A 20,606-nucleotide genomic window follows, 5' to 3' on the forward strand; every position below is an offset into this window, starting at 1 on the left:
TAGGGGAAAAAATATCTGAGGGATCATAACGGGACAGGGAAAAATTATTCTGTACATATTTAAGTTATACTGGTGAGATCTCTTGCCAGAGGGGAATAAAAATGGAATTAAAAAATAACTTAAAATACAATAAGTTATCGCAGCAAAAGAAACGAACAAACCTACAGCCATGTTATACTGGGGTGGAGTTACGGGTCTTAGGGAACATAATCATAAGGGGGGAAATACATAGGGGAAAATATACCAATCATATCAAGGGAGAGACGGGTCGTTGGTAGTGTCCGGTTGTCTTGTCGCCGCAGCTGTCAGCTCACACCGCCACCATCGAAACGCCACAAACCGCCTCCAACCAGCACACACAGACAGGAGCATTTCTGAAATAATTTACTGGATAACAAATGTATATATGGGGGGAACATAAAAATAATAATAATAATAAAAATTTACCTTGGTAAGTGTGCATCATTCTGCATATAATAATAGGTTATACAAAATTTTTTTTTTTTCTTACCAAAGGTAAATAATAATAATTAATAATATGACGGTTAATTTAAGTCTGATCTAATATTAATGCCTCTCGCAAGAGTACAAGTCTCGTCATATTGTGTAATTTAATTTAATAAAAAAATTGAGATTTGGGGGTATAATCATAGTAAAGAGTTGAGGAGGTGTGTTTTCAAATAACTGTTAATAATGAGAGAATATAAGTTTGGAGGATGAATATGGATAAGAAATTTTGAAGTGCCATGTGCTTGCCAAAAAAAATTATATTTGAGACCTAACGTTTTTTTTTTTTTTTTTTAAATTTGAAATTTGAGTTAATTAAAAAAAAAAATATTATGAGTTAAAAGGGGAATTTTGGACGTGTCCTGTCACGGTCGCCATATGTGAGCTTTCGGCCTTTTTAAGGGCTTACTGACCACCCATCACACAAGGGGAACACTTATGTGATGACCCATAGACCGAACCGCGTGGTGTCTTGTGGACATGTCGGTAGAATCTATGGGTTTTGATACACACAGTGGGAAATGAATCCCAAAGATTTATTTAAAAGGGAAAACAGTAAATAAAAATAATATTAATAAAAGAAAATATGTGGCGACATGTAAGGTAATGATATGATTGTATTTTACATGGCAATTACAACTCAAAAACAAGATATATTTTAGAATAATTTAGCACATTGTAAAGTGCATGATGATACAGGAAAAAAATATAATATAATATTATAATTTGGCACATGGCAGAGTGCATAATACAAAAAAAACAATATATAATATAATATAATTTGGCACATGGCAGAGTGCATAATACAGGGAAGAAATATAATACTCGTATAATATTATATAATATGTAATACTGCAACAAAAAATATAAAGCTACGGCTCCGACACGCGGTTACCGGCCAAGGAATCATATTCATATATCGATATGACGCATCATACATTGATACATATTTTCATTATTTAATTAACGGAGAGGACCAAACGGCTCCGCATGACGGTTACCGGGGCATTTCTTTAAAAAGAGAAAGAAGAAAGAAAGAAAAAAATGAGTATACGAGAAAAATTATAGATGCATATATAATCGGACAAAAATAAGGGGTATTTGGGGGAAATAATAATACTTGGCGACTGCAGCTGGTGTCTTGAGGTGTTGGTAACCGGTGGCTGTGATAGGCTGGCCTCGTGGGCCGTCGATACACCTTAACTCGTGATCGACACGGCCCATCTGCACCGGTTACGTTGGATACTGTTGTGGATATTGGTCGCTGGGCCCTCCACAGCCCCAGATGGTAGAATTAGCCCATCATGGCGTCGACGAGATACATGAACAAAACATTGACCGCGTGATTGTTGATGGACGGATCGACAGACTGGACGACAAGTTTACATATACCGGGCCTACTAACCTAACCTACCGGGCAGCGGTCATGACAAGAAAAAAAAAAATATGCCGAGAGAAGTCAACGGGCGCCGGACGGCTCGTCTTGATGGTGACCGTTGTTGAAAATGTGATGGAGTGGGGCGGGGACAGTGTTGCTTTTCGCGGGGATTTTACATAATTATTGGGCTTCAGCTATCTTGTCAACGTTTACCGGTGGAGACGATCGTATCGCCGACAGCGCAGGTAACCACATCCGCGGAGACAGTTCGCCGGACACTATGTTCAGGAGGGGTTGGGGGGATAAGTGAGGATATAACATGACTATTGTTCGTCTTAATCGCAACGCGCTATTGTGATAATGGAAAGACCATTAAAGTAATGGTCGCAGACCGATAGGTATGATAATTTAATTGTTGTAGGGAAAGGTGGGTTTAATGGATAATGATATTATAGAGGCCTAAAATTCTGTGACGTTACAAGTAATATTCAATTTTTTGTTTTTTTCTTCTATTACAGCAATGAGCTTTTTGCATTTGTTATTAAGTTGTTCTAACAAAATTCCATTTTCTTTTTTTAAGCTATTTATCATTCTGTCCACCTCCTCTTTCTAAATTAAAAAAAAAAATCATAAAATAAATATTGTCCTCTTCATTTTTTTCTGTTCTATTATTTGATATTAAAAACTTACTGCAAAGACATGAGGTTCCTGCTCTGGTTGATGGAAAGTAATGAAACACGAAGATGTGGGACCTTCTGTTCCTAAACATTGAAGAGTACTATTCTCCTGGTTAACCATTATATGTTCTACTAGAAACTCTCGGTGTTCAAGCGATCAATTTTAGAATAAACAGGTTTATCTTCTTTTGGTGGAGCACGCTGCAAAATAAAAAATATTAATGAAAAGTGAATTTAGTTTCAGTGTAATCAAAATAGCAAACCAGTAAGTAATTTACTTTATAAACTGAATATCTCGGAGATAAATTGACTTTCTTTGGTGGATTTGGAACATTGAACAAAGTAGGAACAGCGTTTGGCTTCAATTTTCTACGACCATCAGCCCTACTTTGTTCAAATTGACTAGATTCAAAATGAACCTGTTAACAAGTGCAAATAAAATATTACTATATGCTTTCGATTATGATGTATACCTAATTAAGAATGTTAATGCACAAGAACTCAAATATGTTTGCATGTATGCTCTGAATAAATGTTATGCTAAATTAGTACTTTATAAATATGCAAGAAATATATTTTATTTTAAAACATGTTGAACCTAGACAACAATTACACTAACAAAACCATACTTTTTTTGATTTTTCATATGAATGAAAAATAAAACCAATAAAATTAGGTTCTATTTTACCAATAAATAAAATAAACACGGAACAATTGTTTTTGGGCATTAAATAAATATTTCAACGTTTTGTTATAATACATTTTTTTAATGTAAAAAATAACTAATAATTTATTAAAATATCATATACTAATTATATTTATATATTTTTAATTACAAAACCATAAAATAACCATAAATTTTTCTTGTTTACGTGATGTAGTTTCTTGTACTTCTGCATTACTTCGAACATGTGTTATGAATCCATCCCGCATTTCTAATTTTGAAGGTTTCCATTGAAGTTTTGTCTTCTTACTTCTAGAAACTGTAACTCCAATTAAAAAAGGGATGCAGAGAAATGCTGATATGTTTGATGCCTCTTCGTTGTCTGTAAATACAAATGATGTTTGTTATTCATAAATACAGTGATGTGGCTAGAAAAAATCTTTCAATAATTAATTAAATAATAAATCAAAAATCTATTTTTTATATAATATCCTACTCACAGAGAAAAGGACTACAAACATTATATTTTTTAATTTAATTTAATTTTTGGTTTACCTTCAGCTCCCAATTGAACATAATGTTTAAGAATTTGATTAATTGAATGTTCTTTGGTTTTTTTAATTTTGTCTGCAGTTAAGCTAAATATTTTGTTCTTATACAGTGGCAGATTTTGAAACAATTTATCAGAAAACCCAGGATATTATGTTATGTAGCCACTTATATACATTTTCTACTTTATAGCCTATAGGTACTAGGTATATAGTTTAAGTATGTTAATAAAACTTACCTCGAAACGTTTCAATATATTGAGAAAAGTCCCACGCTGTTAAGAAGTCTGCTAGATCATCGGACATCATTAAAGTTGAGAAAAAATTATAAAATTCAACTAGAAAAACTGATATACTATAATATAATGATGACAGAATGAACCGAATTTAGCAGTCAGACGTCAAATAAAATAAAGAATCGGTGATTCGCGAATCGCGGTGGCAGTGGTGTCGGCGTCGGCGGCGGCGGCGGCGGCGGCGGCGGCGGCGGCGGCGGCTGTGATAGTGCTAGTACTCTGGTAAAACCCAGTTATTACTTAATTTTAACTGGACTTTGTTAACGATACATATAAATTTGGTTGTGGCTTTAAAATGGTGTGGTGTTATTACCAAAGATTTGTTATCTACCACAATCGTTGCTTAGAATAGAACTAACTTCGGTTGTGTGAACAAAAGTAAAATATTAGACTAACAAAACGTTTTGTAAGTATTACGAGTCATACATGACGATGACATACACCACAATTAGCCATTAGGTAGTGTTAAACCAAAAAATACAATCCATATTGTAATAACAACTCAAAAATAATTGTTCTATTCAAACTATTACTGTACAGTGTACACGATACTGTAAAATCTGAACGCATCATAACTTTATTTATATTCACAATTATTAGTTACTATAACACATATTACTAGTATATACAACAAAAATATATTAACAGTAATTGATATGTACGTACTACAAATTGCTGAATTATACGAACCGGTTAGTTTTATAATCGACACAATTTTTATTAACGCTCACTATTTATACTTTAATTGAACAGTTTTGTTAATAAGAACAGTAATATTTTTTTCAGGGTAATATCTATTTTCAATTAATACTCTACAGTATTTTCAGTACCTTTAAAGTTTAAATTTAACTCTAGATATATTATTCATCTATAGAGCCCAGAATTACACCACCTAGCTACAAATTAAAACAACAATAATTTACAATAACAGATGTGAACTGTGCCGTCCTCTGTCTTAAGTCTTTAAAGTATCTATTAGGTTTTCTGAAGTCAGGAAATCACTTCGACAATACATGTTATTAACAAAATAAAGATAGGTTTTATTTTGACGAACATATCTTAATAAGTAAATAGTAATTATAATAATGCATAGGTAAAAGAATTTTTTTTTTTTAAATAAAAGTTGTAGCCCATATCTGACTTAAAACTCGGTTGACCTGCGCCTGTCTAAAATTGTAGGGACAGCCCATAGGTACCCTAGGCTGCCGCCGTAGACACGCCTATGAATATACGTACTAATAAATATTAATAATATAATATAATAAATCTTAGTAATCAAATACCCACCAAATAATGGATACCTATTATTTATTTATAATTTTCTGTACACACTTACGTGATTCTATTTATTATAAACGTATTTTATAATTATTTATAAAATAATTATATATATAATGTAGTAATAAATAATAATGTAAATAAATAATAATGTAATGATGTGATAATATGATACTATGATTATTATAGTTTTGTGTTGGTAGACAGTAGTTCGTCTCGACGACCCATCGTGTGCGGAGTAGCCCGATGTCGAGTTCTTTTTATATGTTTCTTATATTTGTCATACGTTAATTTTATATTTAAATAAAGGTTTTTGTGCCGCTAACAATTATTTATATGCAATATTAATTGATTTATCATTACTCCTGACCGTGACGCCCCTACAGATTCAGAAGTGGATTCGTTATTATAAATTACGCGTGTTCGACGACAGTAAAGTTTATTCATTTTTTTTTATTGTGATATTTGTTAAAATCTGTCGAATCGTATAATACATATGTGTGAATTGGTACAACAAGATGAGTTGTGCGAATACAGACTCTAACGTGGATTCCATGCGGTTGTTACGTAATGGTAAGGCCCTTCCGCCAAACAAGGTAAACGATGGGGATAGTGCACCTAACCTACAAACAGTACAAACATCTAGCGGTGAGGACCAGCAGTCGCACAGTTCAAATAATGATCCAACGGTTGGTAACAGTGACGATGATTTACGAACCGCGTTATCGGAACTGATGATACAGAACAGAATGCTGTTGGAGCGTTTATCACAACAACAAAACAATAATAATCCGGTATCAACTAATAAGAGTATTGACTCGCCTACGACTGTTAACGCTCGCAATGGATATTTTGTTATGCCAGATTTTAATAACTCGCTAACCGAATTCTCGGGGTGAGAAGCAAGCCAAGAAGCCCAATTATGGATCGATTCGGTCGAAAGTGTCGCCAAGATCCATGGATGGCCAGAAAGTTTCAAAATGGAAATCGTTCGGACTAAGCTAGTTGGTCCGTCTCGCAACTGGTACATTGGCCGTACATTCATGTCATGGAGTAGCTTTGTCGACCAATTTAAGAATACTTTTATTGGACATACACTTGATACCGTCGATAAAGTTCGTATTATGTCTAATCGTGTTCAAGTGAAAAACGAATGTGTGTTTGAATATTTCCACCACAAGTCTAGACTGTGTCGCGAAATTGGATTGTCGTTCCGTGAAGAGAAACGTCAGATCGTCGAGGGCCTATATTCTCGTGAGCTCTGTAATTATTTGTTGGCACGTGATCACTTCAATGAAAACGAGCTTTTGTCTGATCTACGTGCATTCGATTCTGTGAACGCTGCGCGTAATACTCGTTTTCGAGTGGGGGAGTATAATAAAACCTCAGGTGACGGTGACAACAAAGGTAACCAGAATAAATCATATTGACATTCGACAACGAATCATCGTCCAGCAGTAGGAGAAGCAACCAAGGCACAACCACCGGCAACATCACCGAATACCCGTAAGCAGAGAGAATTGTCACAAGTTACATGTTTTAATTGTAAAGCACTTGGACACTTCGCGAATGTGTGCCCAACCCGTACCTGTCAAAGATGTCACAACTTGGGTCACTCGGAGCTGAGGTGCCCTAACTCTCGGAGTAGCCAGCAGAGCGATGGAGTTGGTGAGAATGTATCATTATTAAGGTATGTCCACACTAGTGCGTTCTTTCGTGCGTTACGGGCATGCGTCATAGCGCAAGGAGAGTTGAACAGAAAAGCATGCAACAGCGCATGCCTTATCAAGTTGAACGGGTCTAATTTCGTGACGCATGCTATAGCGCAAGCTCTCCCGGGCTTAGTGGGAATTCGTTCAATTCAACGTGCGTGCTGCGAATTTTCAATTAATTTATACATTAAATTTATAATAAAACAAATAAATAAAATATGGCTGAAGAAATAACTATAAACTAATTATAATAATAAAATAATCTATATAATTAAATAGCATCAATATTAATGTTAAAAATTAAATGTTTATTATTAAGTTTAATAAATAATAATTATGGTTTGATTTACAATTCAATAAAAAGTTTTAACAATTTATAGTAATAAAACTATAACGTTTTATATTAACATTATAGATTATAATATTATTATATAAATTATAAATTTTATTATTTTACACAATTCGAGAACACTGGTTCAACATAATCCTATTGAACCTTTAACTAGTTTTTACTATTTTAACAATTTTTTTCCTTCATAAAAATATTCATAATAAATATGTAGTCGGCAAATTGGACACTTGGTAAAAGTTGTCGGCAATTTGGCATCGTCAGTATTTTAATAGTATTTTTATTATTTTAAAAATATATTTGTATATAATATAATTATATTATATAATTATATAATATTTAAAGATAAGACGACGACGACGTCGACACTTCGATTACACCGAATGCTAAAAATAGATGTGTTTATACTATCAGTGCATTATCCCGTATGTATTGACTTATTCTTGGTATTATAAAATATTATTTTATTATTCTTGAAATTTGTTGCACTTTTGCAGTCGATAGTTATCAGTTGTCGTATATTCGACTATTCGTCCGAGGTTAGTGGTAACATCGTGTTCTGTAGCTACTTCTAGAAATAAACGGATTAACAAAATATGTAAATGAATTCGGTAAAGAAATTTTTTCTACAGACGATGAAATATTATTTTGCAAAATATGTGAAATAAAAGTGGCTTCTGAAAAAAATTTACCGTTGTACAACACAATATAAATTACTATATTAATAACTTATAATATATAAATTACTTTATTCACAATAATATCATTAAATATACTTGGTAATATCATAAGCTGTTTGACCGTTTTCGCTCAGAATCGTTTTTCTTATACAATGTAATAATATCATTGAATTAAAATTTAAAACTATACATTACAGTGACTCACTTGTAACCTACTGTACACCAGAGTGACATCCACTTACTGACCTTTTTCTTAGCCCATTCTTTTCCATTCAGTTTTAAATGTCGCCGCAATAATATAATATAGTATAATAAAAATTATATATATTTATCATTATTAATGTAGATCGTTCCAGTTACTGTGGGACAACAATCATAAAGATTACACTAATAAAATTAAAAGAAATGATGCTCTTGACGAGATCAGCAAAAAATGTAATATGGACACGGCAGCTGTAAAATTGAAAATAAAGAGTTTGCGTTCATACTTCTCTAAAGAACGCCAAAAAGTTTTAAAAAAGAAATCCGGTTCAGGAACGGATGAAAACTATACTTCCTCGTGGTTCGCATATAAATCGCTACTTTTTATTTCGGACGCTACAACGCCAAGGGAGACTAAGGAAAGTGAGAAAGATGATAACCCTGCAAGCCTAAATAACAACGAAGAAGTAAGTTTTCTTTGTTAGTGCATTGTATATAGTATACTCAGTATCAGACTAGCTTGCAGTAGTTTAGTCTATTAGTTTATTTGCATCATAAGTTCTTATAATCTAATATTGTATAATTAATTAAAATATTTTACAAGTATTTGTCCTGAAATGGTAATGATCCTATTTCAGACATGAAGTATGATTTAAATTCTTCTCTGATATTTGTTGCGTTGGACGCTGGTTTTCGTGGAATTGATCTAAGTTGTCTTAAACCAGTGTCACCAGAGGTTATTTCTCTCCATGATCCTGGAATAATTTCTCCTGTGCTAGAATCTTCGTTATCAAAACACCCTGATGTTGAATAAAACTTTGCGGAATCGGGCTGCATTCTTAAAAAATTGTGAAGGTAAACACAAGCCAAAACAATGTTAACTATTGTTTCTTCAACTTTTATTTCCATGGGTTTGCGGAATATTCTAAACACGGCTGAAAGCAGCCCAAAAGTATTTTCTATAATACGACGCGCTCTGGACAACCTGTAGTTGAATACTCTTTTTGGGGATCCTTTGTTCAAATCTGTGGCGTATGGTTTCATAACATTTTCAGATAAGGTGAACGCATCATCGGCAACTAAGACATAAGGAAGTTTCATCATACGACCAGGCAGTGCTTCACATTCCGGTAAACCAAGTTCATTTTTTTCGAGTTTCTTAGAGAACGAAGTATTTTTAAATACGCCTTCATCTGAGATACGGCCTTGGCATCCAACGTTGACATACGTAAAACAGTAGTTAGCATCCGCTATTCCCAATAGAACAATACTGTCTGTTCCTTTATAGTTATGAAACTCGCTTATTGTGTTTTCTGGTTTCTGGATTACGACGTGTTTGCCGTCGATGGCGCCGACACAGTGAGGAAAATTCCATCGTTTATTGTATTCTTCTGCGATAGATCTCCATTCATGATCACTTGAGGGTAGCTGTTAGTAAAGAAATAAAACTTTTTTAAGAACAATAATGTATAATGCTTGTCTATACATCTGAACACTAATTGAAAGTACTATTTCGCCCTTTTATCTGGGTACCCGTAATTAGTGGAATCATATATTTTATTTTAGATTTTGAACGAAGTGAAAAATGTAGTGAATTACTAATGATATGTGTTTTTTTTTGTGTCTGTGTACACCATCAGTAGTCGAAATAATGCTTCAATTTTAAAAATGTATGTGTTAAATAAGATTATATTTATACATTTTCTTTATAAAATAAAATTATCCCAAAATGTATCCTAAAATTCCTAACCTATCAATTCATCTTGTGTATCCCACCCAACTCCTGTATCAGCTCATTTTTATAAATTTAATATCATTACAGGACGTACAAGATGAACTACCTTGTGGAAATGGGAATGTCTCCAACCAATCGCATCCTGTCATAGAAGAGCACGAGTTTATTCAGCCAATAAGGACAAAAAGAAATTTGAAAAGAAATAATCGGGATGAGAGAGAAGATGAGGCGTACAAATTTATGAAAAGAGCGGCTGATGAAATTGAGAGAAGAGATGAATGGAGTACGTTTGGAACTTTTGTAGCAGATAATATCAAAAAACTCAAACCTTTAAATCAAATATTAGCCAAACGTGAGGTAACCAATATGCTTTTTGAATTACAAATGAAAGAAATAGAGACGAGTGGAAGACAAAGTTCACTGCCGCCTGAATCTCCGGCAACCTCAGTTGACACTTGTGAAAGTGACAGTCACTCTTTTACATATGATGATTCAGCTGGCCTCATGGTGAACACTGCTAATCACCCGACCACACATGAACTCAACGAGTATTTTTCATTCAGAACACGCAATAATGAGTAATTTCACACACATATTTTTACTAATTCTAAATTTTTTTTATATATATTAAAACGTAAAATTTATTCTTCATTTTTTTTTACATATTAAAACGTAAAGTGTATTCTTAATTTTGTTATATATAATATTAAAACCACAAATTAATTTATATATTAAAACGCCATTGTGTAGTCAATTATAAAATGTTATAACTATGTTTAATTTTATAAATACATTCACTTACCTTGATATAATTCTGTAGAGCATTCACTATAGCTTTCAGAACAGTTGGTAACATTTCTGAAATAAATTGCTTGGAAACTTTGAATAAATACATTAGGGATGAAAACGAATCTCCGGTAGCTAAAAATCTGATGGTTATTAAAAACTTAATTTTAGCTGGTACTGCCTCTCTAAAACGAGTGTTTTGTTTTTCTATTTCCGGCTCGATTTTTTTTAACAGATAGTAGAAATTCGTTCTGGACATACGCGTAAAGTTTCTAAACACAATGTCTTCATCTAATTGCAAATCATCAATGATACCAAAATTTCGTGTTTTTAAATAATTTTTCATCCATATGGAACGCTTTTTTTTATCACGCCTCTTCTTCGCACTCGCAATAATTAGATACGCCGCACTAACCCCGAGAAGCAACGATGAATCCGACATGTTTTCTATTAAAACGCTGGAAATTGACTGCGTGATGACGACGTAGTGTGGACAGAGGAAGGGCATGCGTATGATTCGTTCAACAGAGGCATGCAACAAGCGCAAAATGAATTGAATGTTGAAACGCGAGTTGAATAGAAAGTTGAAGACGAAAGCGCACTAGTGTGGACATACCTTTAGAGAGATCACCCCAATGTACTGTACCCCCTCATATGATAAGTATTACTATTAAATATCCGAACGGTGTTTTGTCTGATGTAACTGCACTTGTTGATACTGGTAGCCCCGTTAGTCTTTTAAAGTCCACTGTTGTTAATTATGTATCCGTAGTTGTACCTTCTAAGTCTGATCTACCCGAGTAACATTTTTGGTTCAGGGAGAGTTCAGCTTATAGAACCATTTAAAGTGCTGAGTACCGTGCATATTTCCTTCAATGCATGGTGTTTATGGTCTATTTGAATACCGAAAATTAACATGGAGAACACGGTGCGTTATGAGTGCAAGGATAGTTCAAACACCGAACTAAAGTAAAACTTTTAACTGTGCATGGATCAGTTCAGACACCGTGTAAACTCAACAATTTGAACGGTGCCTTTTCTGTGCAATGGTTTGTTCAGCTACAGTACAAATTAAAATAAATTAACAGTGCATTGTCTGTTCAATGGTAAGATCAAGCACAGTGCCATAGTAATTATATTGAACAGTGCACAGGTCGGTTCTGGTACAGTGCAAAAGGACAGTGGCGTATTTATGGGGAGGGGGCCTCCCCCTAAGATGTATACTTATTATTGATTACCTATTTAATTTTTACTTTTATATTTTAATGATTTTAAAGTGACGTATTTAATACCCCCCCTCAAAAAAAAAAATGGTTCACAGCTATACCATAGAAAAGTAAAGTCACAGTACATATGATCGGTTCATGCAATGCATCACAAAATCGTGCACACCATTTCTGAGGTATATTATGAGATGACATTATAATAATAATAGCATCTTTAAAACTAGATTTATATCCAAATAGTTATTATTAATGATAATTTATAAAGTTATTGAAATACATTTAACTATTAATTATTTTAATAATTATCTAATATAATCTATATTTCCTTTCAGATATCCTTATCAGGTAAAACCGATTACCCTCGGTCTTTTATCTTAAAGTTTCTTCAAAGTCCCGCCCTTCCACACTCGTACATCTGCCATTGTATTTTCTTAAATAACTCCCCAATTATCTGCAGACTCCTGTGCACTGCAAATCATGATTAATATTTTACTATCCATTTTATGTGACATTACTTTAATAGCCAGTAATAGGTTTTATAGTCATTGGTTTCATATTAGTCTTGGGCTCGTCCTGTATATAAATTTAAAATTAATAAATAAATAACTGTATCTAGTTTATTTTTTATACATAATTGATATATTTATTGTAAACTTAAGAATGAGATCAGTAAGTACATACATGTAAACAATAAGATACTTTTTACTGATATGAAAAAGTATACTTTTCAAGTACTAAATTATAAACTAATTAATAAAATACTTAAAAACTAGTTGTTATAAACATTTTTGTAGAAATATATAAAAAAAAATTATGTATCATAATAAAAAAACACGATGCTTTGAAATACTAAGCAATTTCTAATGAAAGTAAAAACAAACTTGTTCATATATGAAAATTATAATAATATAACAACATTTAAATTAAATAAAAACAAACTTGTATAGGTATAATATTATATAAACATTAAAAGCAAATAAAATACTGCATTTAGGCCAAATCAAGATTTATTCTTTTGGTTTTGAAGGCCTTAAATAGTTATCAATAACTTTTTTAAACGTGTTTTCGTCCTCAATAGTTGATCTTAACCCAGATAAAGCATCTAAAATTTAAAAAAAAAATTATTTAGTTCACTTTATAAATATTAGACATTCATTATAAAATTAAGAAATATTTAATGTCTGCAGTATAGTAATATTCAATGTATTGTTGATTGATATTTCCTAATAGGGGTATATTACCTATAACTCTATAAGTACTATAAAAAATTAAATTTATAAATATATACATAAGTAGGTACCATAAATAATCTGATATAAGCCCAAGTTTGAAAACTTCTTCTTTGTTTTTCCATGATAACTATAGCGGTACAAGATATTTTTCTCAAAACATAAATCAATAGCTGTTCTAATGGCTGCACTAAGTGGTAATCTACCAACTTTTAAATAAATATATGATTTCTGAAATAATAAAAATTTATTATAAACAGGTATAATAAGATTTTATGATGTCTAAATATACATTCATTGATCATTTAAATATATACAAAGATTTTATCAATAACACAATTTATACTCACTAAATCTTCTTTATTTTTTCCAACATCATTTATATCATTACTATTGATAAGATTTTCAACAGTTAAAAGATCATCTTCACTTTTTACTGGAATTAAATCAAAAAATGGTGAAGGTATTGTTGGGATTGGTATAGCTAAAGCTCTTAAGCGACTGTCAGCTGTCATAATAGTATTCAGCTTTTTATCAATCTGCTGAAGAGCCGCACATATACGTGTATTAGATCCATTTAAAGTAAATACTTGATTCATCAATTGCTTATCCCTTTTTTTACACTGATCTGCTTGTTTTATAGCATCAACATTTTTGCAACAACAATCTATAATTATAATTAATTTTATCAAGTTAATTAAAAAATTAATATATACCTATTATACCTATATTATTTATGTATTATGTAGGTATGGAAATATGGACTACCTATATTATACCTATTTTACCTAATTATTTATGTATTATGTAGGTATGGAAATATGGACTACCTAGTATACATTCAACAGACACCATTATTACAAAATTAAATTAATTAGTTTATATACCTCTAGAATTGGAATCTACTCCAATCATAACATTCTGCTCTTGGTCATCTGATAGTTCTATAATATAGTCACTAGATTCAGCTGTTGATAAAAATTCTAATAGATCTTGCTCGTTGTTGTCAGTGTTTTTACCATTAAACAAAACATCTAAATCATCAAATATTATTATTCATACTTTCATGATGATACTAAATATTTATAAAATATTACCAGTGGAGACACCATGTGAGTAAGAATCTATTGGCTTTATGTACTCAATATTGGAAGTTACAACTTTCTGTGATGGCTGAGTAGATTCAATACCGGTTAATGACTGAGAAGGCGAAACAGCATGAAATAATTGAGGAGATGATGGCATATCATGTGATAACTGAGGAGATAATATATCAGGTAAAGATTTAGGAGATTCCACATCAAGTAAAGATTGATCGGTTGACCCATCATGTAGAGGAGACCCCATCATAGGCGGCAATATATGATTAGTACTTGTCGTTGTATTTAGACTAATTGGAGTTGTGCAAATCTGTGATTCATGAGAATTATTTTGTTGTTTTAAAGATGTAGCTTGAGGTTGAGATGTAAAATTAAAAAGGTGGAGTTAGAAACAATGGCAAATCATAATTATTTGGTAAGTTAGAACTTGTTGAGAAAATTGTTTTTGTATTTTTAATTCTTTTTTGTGGGACTTCTGGAGTAAATACTTTAGTGGGAATTCTTTTCCTTGTGTTGCAATCATTAGTCTCTATTTCACTGTCTTCATTTCCAGACCATGCTTTCGCTACACGTCGAGCTTGCATTTCATTATCTATTATAATAATAAAAAATATATTAAGTATATATTTAATTAAAATTAATAACATTAAAAAAATTGAATATTCTTACTGTCCCTAAATAGTTCGGAAATACTTTGAGAGTTAAACCATGTATTAATTTATTATGCTATGTTAAAATATACTTATTAAATGGTCCAGCTACTTTTTTTATATTAAAGTATCTACCATCATGTGCATTTGGTGTCATACATTGCAATATCATTTTAGTTACTTGTGATGGTTCAAAATATTTATCTTCTTTATCATTCTTAGTGAATGGAAACCAACATGTGCTTTTATTATTGGTTAATGTAGTCCAATTACATGGAACATGTTGTATTTCATCAGTATCCAAGAAGATGACAACTAACCACGACCTAAAATAAATTGAATTACAAATAAGTAATAAGTAATTACCTATATAATATTATAGATTCGAGTACCTATATAATATGTATATTATATTTTCATTTATACTTCATGAACAAAAGGTATAATTAATGAAGAACAGTTATCTATTGGTAAACGAACAAGTTTCATTTTTACTTGTCCAATATCCAATGCTTGGAGATGTCCTAATTGATTTACTATTTGTATACCAAACATTGATGAAGAACAAGGATTATGGAAAAAGTCATTAAACTTTTCATAACACCTTCCAATAACTATTGTTGATTGATCTGATTTTTTTGTAGCTATGTTTTCAATTTCTACAATATTTCCATTTAACATTTTCACACAATTGTTGGCGTCATCTATTTTTAATACTAAACCATCCAATGTTCTCCATCCAGAATATTGGGGTGTACATGAATAATCCACCATTGGTCTGTTTTTTCTTTACAATGAGTATTTATTGGACCACAGAAAGATTTTAAATCTTCAGGATTAGACTTTTCATAATCATAATTTAACCGTCTTTCTGAATAACGTCGAGTTAATTGTTGTAAGGGTTTCATTCCAGTTAAAATTTTTTTTTTGAGAGGTTGCATAAAATTCTCATATGGAAATGCTGAAGTGTAATTTAATGAACCAAATTTTTTTGCATCATCTGCTAAATGGAGAGTAGAATGTATATTGTGGGACATGAACATCTCACCTTATATGCATTTAAATGAAGTAACAAAATATATTAAAAGTTGTTTGGCATAATCATTGAGTTCATTAGTTATATTTTTTTCAATAAAATGCGTATAGCAACAGATAATGCTAAAAAATTATTATATGTATCTTTACTAAGTATATCTTTGAATACAATAATACCAGTATAAAGTAAGCACTGACGTAATTCAGTTGCTTTCCAGCGATTTGCATCCCGTAATGGATGTCTTCGACTATTTTGTTTTCTTTGGAATTCATTTGGGATGTATTTAGATAAATGTATTAATTTTTCATCAATCACATCAATTAAATTGGATGGTAGTGTTTCATTATGTTTTGGTGAACCTATCCAAAACAACAATAGTTTTTTCATCGCGCCAATGCATATGCAATGCATGTAATCAAATGGTATATCTAAAACAAGATTAAAATTAGGAATTTCCGCCATTATTGTAGGCCTAATATGGTACTCATTGTCAGTATAAGAAATAAATTGTTCATGAGTTCTTAAATTTGAATCAAAATCTGGAAAATTTACCCTGTAATGAGCCCATTTACCAACAGAATAACAACGTGAGCATGAATGTTTCCCCGTATGTCCTCTTATATTCAAAACAAATGCTTTTGCAGGAGCATCACAAATAACAGCTTGAAGTGAAACTTTTATTTATTTTCCCTTGATTATCACACCTTCAGCAAACATTTTTATATCATTCACAAAATCTTCTAAAAACTCATTTGAATCTGTTGGTTTACTTTTTCCATAATAGGCCCCAATGATAAACACTTTTTGCTTTTTACAAGTAATATTAGTGAAATGCCCTAAGATGGGCCATAATTCACTTGATGGATTTTTACAAACAGGCAAACCATCAATACCAACTAATAAGGTCAAAACGCTTGGAATATTTTGATTAATTTCAACTAACTCTTCAATTTCTTCTTTAATCCCAAAATGGTGATATATTCCACCTCCTATGTTTTTAACTATAGTAGTTGTAGGAGTTTTTAATAAAGTCCTTGCATCTTTAGGTAGCTCTGAAAATGCAGGTAATTTTAATTAACTTTTAAGTAGATCATTTAATGCACAGTGTGTAATGTCATGGCGAATAGCCCAATATGCTATAATAAGTCTTAGATTTGGTGCTTGTTCAGAATCTGATGATGAGCTATCCAAGCTCAACTCAAATTCATTTAATGGTTCAACTATATTAGGTTTTTGGTGATTTGGTTCGTCAGTAGAATTAGTATTTTGAGATGTATTAACTATGGGTGTAACATCAATTTGTGATTGAGGAGGTATAGGAGTTTTAATACCTGATAATAAACTAACTTCCATTGAATCATCAGAACTTGATGTGGAAAATAATAAAGATGTTTGGAATTCAGCTCTTTTGCGTCGACGATAGCGAGAACTTTTATTAACTTTTAATTGCTTGAACATAATTAAATATCATGAAAATATAAACCTATTAATTATTCAAAATTAAAAAAACTTAAATGCTTGTTTATTATTCTAGTAGATTGAAATCGTGAATTAATCTAGAAAAAAAAATGTAAGTATTTAAATTAAATTAGAAAAAGTAAAATAAATCTAGAAATTGCTGTACATTATAGGTATTAGATATTATATTTCTAAAAATAAAGTGAATATAAATCCACATTCACTAACATGTTACATAGTTACATATTTGATACATGTTTTTTGGAATATAATAAAGTTAATAAATGTTATAATTAAGATGAAATGTAATATTTAAAATTTAGAACATTTTTAGGAAGTTTTGCAATTGAAAAACGATTTCAATAAATAGATAACTATTATAATTAATAAATAGTGTAATCACTTCATAAACAAATTATGCCATTATGCACTACAGTCAGTGTTGAGTTCAGATGGCAAAAATAATATATAGATCATTGTAATGTATTTTTGTACCTTAATAATAATTCAATTTTTTTTAATAATGCTTGACATGCTATTGAATTCTTGACTAAGTAATGTGATTATTTTGTGTCAAATATATATTAGAGAATAAGAATTAAATAAGTAACATTGTTAAAATAAGTATAAAAATATATGTTATAAATACAACTTTGGTTCTTTATTAAAATATACCTAACATAAAAAATTAAATAAGAATTCAATTATTGTGGGTAATCATGTCAGAAAATGTTAATAATTGTGTACACATAAACTCGGTAGTATTGTGGTAATGTATGTGATATAGAGTGGTTAAAATAGTAAACAATTATTGAAAAGAATACAGACATTATACACTGAAATTTATCTAGATATTTATGTAGATTTATATAATTTAAATTTTAGATGCCAATTAAATACTATTAATTTATTTATTTACCTACCTATGTGAAATGAAGATACTTAATTTTTACCTAAATGAATGTATCTTTTAACTATATATAGACCATTACTCTAATTTTATCATATCTAGGTATCTTAAATAAAGGATTTATTATTTAATAATATAGGTATGTAATTATAAATTAATTTCATTGCTATTATTAATTAATTTATAACTATATACTAAGGTAATACAATTATAAGAGTGATTTAAAAATTTAAACATCAACATTGATCACAAAGTTATCCTTCAGTCTTAGTTTGGTACAGTAATCATAATTTGCTTCTTTCTATATGATCTAAACCTTACATTTTTTTTTTTTTATAACAGTTAACTCCTACCTATATCATGTTTCATGTATAAAGAAAGCAAAACAAAATAAAAAACAAATCATCTAGATATATATTACTTTTTATCATTGTCTTGGTTGTTTCATTTTATTGTCTCAGTGTTTATTAAATGCCTACTTAATAATTAATATTATAATTTAAATTCATAAAAAACTTATATAGTAACTATTATAGAACCTATTTGATGCTATATTAGTACACATTTAATGTTTAATGCATATTATAATTGGTGAGATTATTTTGAGCACTACCTATATTATCTAAATGTATTAAGTGTTTATTAATAACAGATTAATAGATTTAGGACTTAAATCTAAGCCTTAGAGTACAAAAAATTGAATAAAATAATAGATAGAGTACTTACCAAATTGTATAGGTCTATATAATGTACATACAGGCATACATACAGCTACAGAATACACTATAATACAGTTGAAAACACACTTCACAAATTCACAACGATTAATAATTATTATATAAGTATAACCGTTTATGTTATAGATACCGCTGCCCGCTGGTACCGTTATTGAATTCAATAATGAATATTTATATTTTTTTTTTTTTTTTTTTTAGGCTTATTCCGGGCCTTGAAGGTCCATCGCCGTTTCTACTACACCTCTCCACAATTCTCTGTTCTTCGCCAGTTGTTCTCCTTCTCTAATCCCCAGGAGCTTGAGGTCTTCTTTAACCCGGTCTGTCCATCGCTGTCTTGGCCTTCCTATCGGTCGTTTTTTATTTGGTTTCCACATTGTGACATCATATACTGTTTGGCCCTCCGCTCTCCATACATGCCCGGCCCAGCTTATTCGTCTGCTTTTAAGTATTCCCACTATGTTTGGCTCATTGAACATTGCCCTTAATTCTGCATTAGTTCTTCGTTCATATACATTTTCTTCGTTTCTTTTGGGTCCATAAATTCTTCGCAGTATTTTCCTTTCAAATAGTAGTAATCTCTTCTCATCCGACTTTGTTGATGCCCATGCTCCACACGCATATAATACTATAGGTCTAATGAGTACTTTATATAGTCTTATTTTTGTATTTTTGGAGATTAATCTTGATTTAAATATAGGTACGAGCGCAAAATAGCTCTTATTTCCTGCAGTTATTCTCCTTTTAATCTCATCATGGCTGTTTGCTTGTTGGTTAACATCTACTCCCAGGTATTTAAAGTTTGTTACCCTTTCAAAGGTAAATCCACCGACTACTAACGAATTTTGTACTTGTTCTCTACGTGATACTATTAAGTATTTCGTTTTTCCTTCATTAACTTGTAGTCCAATCTCTTTTCCCTTACTTATTAATTTTTCTGCCGACCGTTTTAGGTCCTCTTCGGTTTCTCCCATAATTATTATGTCATCAGCATACGCAGCTAGTGTGATTTGGTGTCCTCCTCTAGTTCTTAGGCCCGTAACATCATCATCAAGTACTTCTCTCACTACCGATTCTAGGGCTATGTTAAATAATGTGGGGGATAACGCATCTCCTTGTCTAAGACCTGTTTCAACTGAGAAATCTTCAGATATTTCTCCGTTGAACTTAACTATGCACTTGGACTTTTGCACACATGTCTTTATCAATCTCACCAATTTTGTAGGGATTCCGAGTTGGGTCATTGCTTTCCATAATCTACCTCGATTTACGGAGTCATATGCCTGTTCGAAATCAACAAATAGTAGGTGCACATCTATGTCAAACTCGTGACTTTTCTCTACTATTTGTTTTATTGTATGAATTTGATCCACTGTAGATTTCCCTGACGTAAAACCTGCCTGATATTCCCCTATTATTTCCCTTGTGTATGGCTTGATATGGTTCAGTATG

At 31.3% G+C, this 20,606-nt stretch overlaps 1 protein-coding gene across 1 annotated transcript; it reads right to left on the reverse strand.

Moving 5' to 3' along the window:
- Positions 1–13,031: 13,031 nt before the first annotated feature.
- Positions 13,032–14,665, reverse strand: LOC149059540 (uncharacterized). Its single transcript, XM_089217250.1, has 5 exons — positions 14,364–14,665; positions 14,154–14,300; positions 13,617–13,933; positions 13,338–13,497; positions 13,032–13,139 (listed from the first exon to the last, which is right to left on the reverse strand). Exons 1-5 carry the CDS (start codon positions 14,614–14,616, stop codon positions 13,045–13,047), a joined length of 972 nt encoding a protein of 323 aa, XP_089073376.1. The 5' UTR covers positions 14,617–14,665; the 3' UTR covers positions 13,032–13,044.
- Between the last annotated feature and the right edge of the window lie 5,941 nt (positions 14,666–20,606).

The sequence above is a fragment of the Diuraphis noxia genome, unplaced genomic scaffold (assembly GCF_037042655.1).
Source record: "Diuraphis noxia isolate RWA-SAM2 unplaced genomic scaffold, SU_Dnox_SAM2 contig0001, whole genome shotgun sequence".
NCBI classification, from domain to species: Eukaryota; Metazoa; Arthropoda; class Insecta; order Hemiptera; family Aphididae; genus Diuraphis; species Diuraphis noxia.